The sequence below is a fragment of the Hesperophylax consimilis genome, chromosome 16 (genome assembly GCF_061612785.1).
Source record: "Hesperophylax consimilis isolate HC1 chromosome 16, BYU_Hcon_1.0, whole genome shotgun sequence".
NCBI classification, from domain to species: domain Eukaryota; kingdom Metazoa; phylum Arthropoda; class Insecta; order Trichoptera; family Limnephilidae; genus Hesperophylax; species Hesperophylax consimilis.
The window spans coordinates 4,147,599-4,156,344 of NC_142851.1; the positions used below are offsets into that span (position 1 = coordinate 4,147,599).

General features: G+C 33.2%; 1 protein-coding gene across 1 annotated transcript in view; it reads right to left on the reverse strand.

Moving 5' to 3' along the window:
• The window catches only part of LOC149416575 (uncharacterized), a 374,680-nt gene extending 368,000 nt beyond the window's left edge, over window positions 1–6,680 (reverse strand). The window contains exon 1 of the mRNA XM_089640819.1: window positions 6,505–6,680. Coding sequence (XP_089496945.1) covers window positions 6,505–6,566 — 62 coding nt within the window. The 5' untranslated portion in view covers window positions 6,567–6,680. The remainder of the gene's footprint in view (window positions 1–6,504) is intronic.
• Between the last annotated feature and the right edge of the window lie 2,066 nt (window positions 6,681–8,746).

Here is an 8,746-nt window from a genome sequence, read left to right on the forward strand (position 1 = left end):
CGTGTTATTTCATAAAATGACTGGACCATAGCTCGACGCTAGTTCGAACAAGAATGATGACGTCACATTCTCAAGATTTGCTCAAGATTCACGGGAAGCCATACGCGAGCCCAGCCGGCTCCAATGGAACCGGTATGGGGAGTGGGGAATAATACGCTTTTAATCACTTAGGGCAGGTCTACTAATATTCATATGTCTATGATTTTTACTAAGTATTTTTTACTGAGGACATTTCTAAAGTTCTGCGTAAAGTGACTAACCAACCATCACACCGTTTCCCCGCAGGGGTAGGTAGAGGGGACGGACCGCCAAACAACTCGGTCTTAGCACACAGTCCTTTCCACATTCACATTCAGACATCGTCTCATACGTACTCTTCTATTATTCTTTATGGATAGAAGGCTCAAAAAGAATAATCAAGTTCCTAGGTTTAGTGAGCAGTGGCGTTCCGTGACTTCTTTTCATGTCCTGAACAATTTAATGTTCCAAATTTAACAAAAAAACCAGGCGAAGATTATTTGCATATTTGTTAATAGAATTTTGCCAGAAGAACGGAAAACCCAGAGGTACCTTACCTAAAACGCAAGTTCTCTGGTTTAAATACTCAGAATAATTTTATTACATGAATAATAAGAATACCTTTTAATAAACAAAATAATCATAATGATTCATGTGAAAATCCAGTTAATTGTATTGTAAACAATGGCTACAGTCAAATATGATTTGGTTAGTTGAAAATGAATAAACGATCGTGAATGGAATTATAATTAAGAAATTATCTTTAAAAAAATATGTGCACAAAAGACAACCGAAATATTCACAAACAACGCATGTTAATTAGAAATACGAATGACACGTAATAACATATTGTAGCGTAGTAAATAATAATGAATACTATTTTAGCATAAATAATAATGCATTTCAACCGCAGGTGAGGAAATGCACGCTGTTCCATTTATTAATTCACTTTGGACAGGTGTTTGTTATTATTACAATGTGCACAAGTTTAAGTTATAAATTAGTACCTATATATATTACTGAGGAGGTTATCAAAATATTGAATTCGTGTAAAGATTGTTACATTACTGAGCTTGTTTTACATTAACCCCGCACAAATGGCCCTGTGGAAAATAATTTCCCTCAGGGTCTATGTCATCTTTGGGGATGCTTTGTGAAGGTTTTTTTTTTTTTTAAGGAAAGCAAGGAGAGGAATTTCTAGTAAGGACAAAGGTATGAGGAGCGGGTAGGAATGTAAGGATCGGTGTGTCCAGGAGTGACGGATGAATGTATATATCCCTCTCACTGCGGCGCAAGGCGATGGATCAAGAAAGACCGGTTGGAGAGGTCGACGGGTCTCTCCAAACCAGCCTCTCCTGATCTGGCACGCCACGCAGCTGGCCGGCGCCTCCTGAACACACCTCACACGATGAACCCGGGAACCCCTGATAAATCACCAAAAGAAGCGAACCAATTGGGGTGACCTATGGTAGAGGTGTTGGTTATCCAATAAAACATTCCCGGGGCGGCGGTGCCCAAACCTGCCTCCCAAATTGAAGAAACTTCCCGTTACAAATAATAATTCAAAAAAAAATAAAATTACATTAAAGTTTATTTTTAATGCTTGGCTAAAGATTATGCTTAAAAATCAACCTTCCTTCTGAGAAATTGCAGTCAACCGCGCAAATAACCTCGCCAAATTCCAATAGGACAGACCGACATTTATTACGCATATTAACAGTAATGTCATCCGATTTCGGAGAAACGCGTATATATCCGAGTGGGTGTACGTGATTGCTACCAATTGATAGAATGCATTGTCATCGACATCGAGCCTGTCTGCCGAGTTTCAGCTCCATCGGATGTCGGAAAGTATTAAAAAAGTAAGCATTTTATGACGATACATTTCCTGGATAAAACAAGCAAATGTCTAAATGCTGCGAAGGAATGGTCTTGGAAAATAAACTGGATATTGTGCATTTAATCAGCTACAGTTATTGTTCGGCACAATAGATTAATTTTATTGTAAGTAACTACACGATTCCAGAGTGGATGATACGTTCAGTATAGCCCTAGTGAATGACTGACACCCAGAATCGAAATATTGTTATTTACAGTTCTATAGTACATTATATATGTATATTTAATATAAATGGCATAAATCTGTAACCAGATATGCCAGATTCCTCCAAACATGGGTTTTTTCTTCATTCATTTTTGTACATGCTTTTCGACTACCACCCATAGGCATATGCCCTATTATAATAAAGAATAAAACATTTATTTTATTTGCACATAAAACGAACAAAAAGTCAAATGTATAATTGCAGAAAAAATATATACACATTCATAACAATATATGATTTATTTTTGAGGTATTATACCTTGTTGAGCTACCTCCTTCTTTAGCCAACGTTTCGGACTTCATTACAGTATCCATCTTCAAGGCAGATAATGTTGTCCGAAACGTTGACTACAGAAGGAGGTAGCGCAAAACGGCATAATACCTCAAAAATACAAATTCATCTGTCACAAAGATTGAGAAAAACAACTAATTCGCAAAGGTTGCTCCAAAGTTTAAATGAATTAATAAAGTTATTTTATAATAGGACGAAAATACTATTCTGAGAGGTTTTTAAATTAAATTTATTACCAATTCTGCGGGCCCTAGTTTGAAAAGCACTGCATTAGATAATATTAATTAAATAAAGCAGAACCCTTCTCTTTTAGATTTATTTAAGTTTCTTACGACATAACGGCTTCCAAAACCTTTTTTTTTAAATATAAATATAATTTTTTTTAATAAAAGAAAGACAAACATTCCCGGGTTACGAATAACCTGACAATATTTGAAAATCTCCTGCTACCACCACAGTAAGCTGAAAATGTTGCTTGTGTTGTGATGGAGTACTTGGCCAGCCGAGGAATTGAACACACTATGCCTGGGTGGGACCCAAACGCGATGTCAACTCGGCCACCGACCGGTCGATAGTAAAAATAAACATTCATTTACATATTTTGAAAAATGTTTACAAATAATTAGTTTGAAAAATATACAATAATATTTTTTTCGCTGCATCCAGAATTGAAACCGTAACCTCAAAGTCAAATGCGTGCACCATCTTGCTATGGAGGCTCTCTTTAAACAAATAAGGTTTTTTTCCTTGGAAGCATGTGATGAATCTTCCTTATATTGACTAAGGTCAACATATCTATAGAGATTTTGAAAAATAATAATAAACAAAAATTTTATGAACAAGTTGGCAGGTTTGGAGATTTTATGATAGACATAAAATATTTTTACATAATATTATAATAAAACAACTATTTAATAGATTATTCAAAATTTGCCTATCAAAATTTGCCTACCAAAATTTACAGGAATTTTAAAACTGGTATAAAGTATTTAACAAAAAAACGTGTCAATTTAGGAAAATTTGGCTAATATATTTTTAGCATAATTATTATTAGTAACTCCCAGCTGACCGAAGCTTCATTATTATTTGTAAAATTTTGCATAAAAAAAAAATATTTTTGTTAAATCTATGCTCATTAGACTCCAGTGACATCTATGAAAATTTTGGCAAAGGAGAAAGATAAAAGTATAAAATCAATAACTTGGTAATGAATATTGTTATTTCCTTAAAAAATAATATTCTTCACATATATTTTTTTAAGATGTGTTTATAATGATGATGGTCATCCATGCCTTGATGACAAACAGTGAAGAACATTACAAATAAGTAAAAAGCTACTAAAAGCTTGCTGTTGATAGATCAATCGCAACCTACACGTATTTCTTTCTGCTAAACTATGCATGTGAAAGACGTTGTAACCTATCTTTCTGTTACAAGCATTGTTTAAGAGAAAGATGGAGATGTCAGAGTAGAGCTATCACCAGTATGATCACAGGGAAGTCTAAATGAAGAAGAGACATCACTGTGCTAGCATATTATCTACCTATACAAAATATAATTAATAATCATATATGTACAATCTAATGCAGAAATCACATTCATTGGTCAAATGCATTGTACAAATGGTTTTTGTGTTGGTGATCGACAAATCGGTGGATGGAGTATTTTAGCCATCGGTTGATAATAGTTTGTCTAGTCTATATTTAGTGATAAGAATAATTGAAGAAATGTATTATATATTTGTACAGCACCCTTGGGTAATAAATTGACAAAAATGACGCTGTTATAATCATCCATTTATTATAATTATTAAGCAAAGCAACTCAATAGTGTGCATAACAAACGCACATGTATTCAAAGTGTTGGATAAACAGAACAATTAAAATAATAATATGTATGTTTAAACCCAACAGACCAACAAGAACACAAATATTTACAAGCAAAGAGAAGATTATAATACATAAATGCTTGTCACCATTTGGCCATATATTTTCCATAATTTATTAAGCTGCTAATTTTATTTTAGTGTAGAATCACTACGCAACCTTTGCTAATGATGGCATTCATAGAATTAAAAAAAAAACATGGAAAAAGATTGCTAAAATGATATTTGACATAAAAAATGAACCAGTGGCATAAATAAAAATAATTATAATTCAGCACAGCTATGATGACCATGCATTTAATTTAGTGACAAAAAAGAAATCAAGCAAAAACACATTATAAGAAAAATATTGACTGGTTCCTTAACAAGGTTGAATTCTATTAAGAAACTAAACTTCATTGCAAATTTATAAAACTTAAATTTATTTAATTTATCCAAGTATTTACTAAGGAGTTCTACCTATATTGTTTTTAATTTCAGCTCTATGTGAAAACAAGTCTTCATGAAAACAACATGTGCTATCAACAGTCTAAATAGACATAAAATTATTTAATAATATGTATCAAAAGAATTCAAGATAATACAATGACCTTTGATGCGTCTTCTAAGATACAGTTTTATTAGGTATATACATTCAAAAATAATTATATTAGATTCAGCCGTCACTAGAAATACTAAACAAACCTAAAGACTTATATTAAAGCTTCTGGACAGTGTCCTATATCTATATCAATACTTTACATCCTGGCTGAGATTTTTTCCAGGATAATTAATAATATGGGCTTCTAATGCTTCTCAGATGCAGAACCAATTTATCAACGTTGATACCCCTGGGAAGATTTACAGAGGAAATGTGAATATCCACTCAAGTGTTTTCTAGCATATTATGGCATTTGTAAAGGAAATTTGAGCGATGGCTTGTAATAATGTGCCAAATTTATAGAACCTATAAATATGGGAAAAACAGCAAAATCAACGTGGGTTCATTGGCTTTAAACCGCAGTAAGCAGTTCATTTGTTTCCATTTGAATATTTTGAGGAATGATATTAATTAAATAATTTGGTATATGTATATATACCACCAATCGCTCGAATGGACATATTCCACACTGTAGTAAGTTGCAACATCTATTTCTTGTTAATCATTTCGCTTTGACAATGTATCGCTTCAACGTTAACTGTTACTTAAAATAAAAGATAAATCTTTGAAAGTCCTACATTATTATATAAATCATACTTATTTAGATTTTGTTGAGGACTCCTGTCAATGATTTAAATGAACGTCGATAACATAAAAAACATAAATAAAAATTATTTAAAATTCATACTGATTGGCTGCTTAGCATAATATGAAGATTTTCTTATTCCTCGCTATGATTTCTGACATTTCAATGTAAATTTTATAGGATTCGAAGGCAAGTTTTTTTAATGCCTTACAAGTTTTAAAAAACTTTTTGGGAATGACATAAGTTGATATTCCAGTAAATGGAAAATCACAGATATTATAGTATTATTTATGGTAAGTGTCCGTGTGATTTCGAGACTACGTAATGCTCGAGGAGCTGGGATGGGGAACATTAACTTAAAGGATAATGATGCAATTAAAATTTTATTCAATTTTATGACTTAGCTCAGTAGATATAGTGGGAATCTACACATTATTTTACTATTGATAAGAATAGCGTGTTATTTATCAGAAGTGTTACGCTAAAATAGATTAGAAACAGCAAAATTAAAATCAAAACAAGTATTTTCTTCAAATTAACAAGTTTGTATTTCCCTCCAAAATACATTTCCAGAATTGCTGGTCGAGTGACGTAGGTATTTCACTCACACCAAATACTACGTATCTATCTTTGTTGGATTACATTGAAGTTGAAATAAGGTCATTCATTAGAAAACACGGGAAGGTTGGCCACTTCCAATAAGTACCATTATTCTGACATGTGGAGAGTCGAGACAACATTGATAGGACGTAAATTAATATATTATAGGTTTGCATTGAGGGCCCAAAATACCGAGAAAGTCACGAGAGTGAAAGCCGAGGACTGGCAAATGTAATGTTATAGCGAGTCAGACGCGCAACCTGACAAACTCGGTCGAGATAACCCGAAAAGTCAAGTAAACAAACGGCATGTTTACTGCAGGTCGAGAAAAGGTCACGACGGACCACGCTGAGGGTGAACTGTCAAAATAAAACCTTACCTTCGCTTTTCCTTCGGGGGTTTAGCAGGCATCTCGCTTTTGATCAAACTTTGACACTTCATGGAATCACAACAAGATACGCATACAATCTTAGTACACTGCCAAGGAAAGTATCACATATCTTAGAACACAACTCAATAGAACTTGTAAAATGTCACGGAAATTATATTTTGTTTTGATCAAACATTTTATGCGCTCAGCATACGATACGTAATGGCACTTCGGCAACACACGATTATCTGTTAATTTCAGACCGGTTTCTAGAGACCTCTGTTGGCCGAACCACATAAGCTGCCCTCCTCCGGCGCAGGTGAAAATCTCTGCTAGCGACGTTTCAACAAACCCTTCCAGTAGATTCTACCCTTATCTGGTAATATTTTATTCAAAAACTAAAAGTATCTGATTTATTTATGATATATATTTTATTAAATTACATCACAGATCATTTTCACATAATTTTAATTTGTGTCAAGAACAGTTCTTACTTACTGCCTGATGATTTTTTTAAAGAGGAGTTCGCATAAAGAAAAGCAAGAGGCAGTCCCTTAGAAGAGCAATTAACTGAAAAATCGACTGATCATGTCGTAAAATAAAATGAAAACAAAAGGTTTTCACACAACTGATAGCCATTCAAAAAATGTATGGCATATTGATGCTAATCATTTTGATAAATCTATTTTAATAACAAAATTAACAAATCAACTCAAATCAAAATCAAATTAACATTCAAATTCAAGAAATGTAATATACGTAATTATAATATCATGTAGTGTGCGTGACAGCTAAATTGTGTTTAATAATGTAATGTGCGGATACAAAGTAATTCTTGGCAGGGAGCTTATCAATCTTATCATTATATATTCATAATCTCCTTGTGACTGATGATACAATAAAAGCAGGGATGTACCATTTATAGTCATGGCAAATATGTAAGTATGTACCAAAGTAAGTTTTGAAAATACTCAGTTGTCTATGGCCAAAGATTTAAGCAGACAGTGGTTTATTTATGGAGTTAAGCTACCTGTCAAGCCAGGTGCGCGCGACTGACTTTTGTCACGATGACCAGGGGGTATAACTCCGATCGAAAATTGGAACCCAAATATTGTGACGTCATTTGATTGCCTAACTATATCCACCAGTGAAAAACTCTGAAAGACTATGGAATAAACTTTCGGAGTTTTTTTATTGGTGTATAGTATAAGTAGACTCCGAATGAGAATTTTACCGTCTATATATTGGTATATCTATGGTTTTTTAGGTCCAATTTGTTTCATACTAAAAGCCAGAAGTTATCAATCTATAGAAGTTGATTTATGCTCATTGCCGTATATTATGTAGGTGCACAAACGTGGCGATGCAACATTTTTTGGATTTTTAAATAATCGCCCAACTGTTGCCGTGACACAAGTAGCTCTGAAAACTATTTTCAGAAAGTACAACCTAATGAGTAATATAATAATTTAAAAAAAAATTGTATGCATAATTTACACACGAAAAAACTTTTTTATTCTTGGTGTGATATGATACTTTTAGCCCACAGAAAATAGTTTTTTGTCATCCCATGTTAAAATATAATAATCTTACTTACATTTATATCGAATTGTGTGTTACAAATAGAAGACCCATTTTCTGTATCTTTCAGAACCAAAAATTATCATATTGTTATTGTGGTTTGCTTTTTTTTTATTTTGGCAATATCTTTACTAAGAGAAACTCTTCAAAAGGCTGCCCAAATACAGAGGGGGAACAATAATATATCATCAATCTTTCTTGAAATGCAGGCAAATCGTCGATTACCAATTTTAAATGTCACGGCACGCCACTGATAAATAAAATATCATATTATATCATGACGTTTAGTCTTCATTCAAAGATATCTTAAATTCGTGCACCATCATAATTTATCACCAGATGAGAAAGCAGATATCCATTTTCAACTCATGTGTCACAACATTTTTTCAAACAAGGCAGGTTTCACATCATTTCTCAGTAAGCAGCATTTTGTGTTGCATATAAACAGGAGAAAATTTCCGCAAGCGAACCACATATTAAAGGAAAGGACCGAAGCAACCGCAAATGGCGCGAAACATAGCTTGCGATTCCTTCATTCCTTTTCGGTAATTCGTGGTTCGGCTCGCGGAAATTTTCTCCTTTTTATATACAGCATATGATGCGATATTTCAAGGGGTAAAAGTTATTTAATTTTTTAGTATACATCAGGGGAAATCAAATAACTAGATAT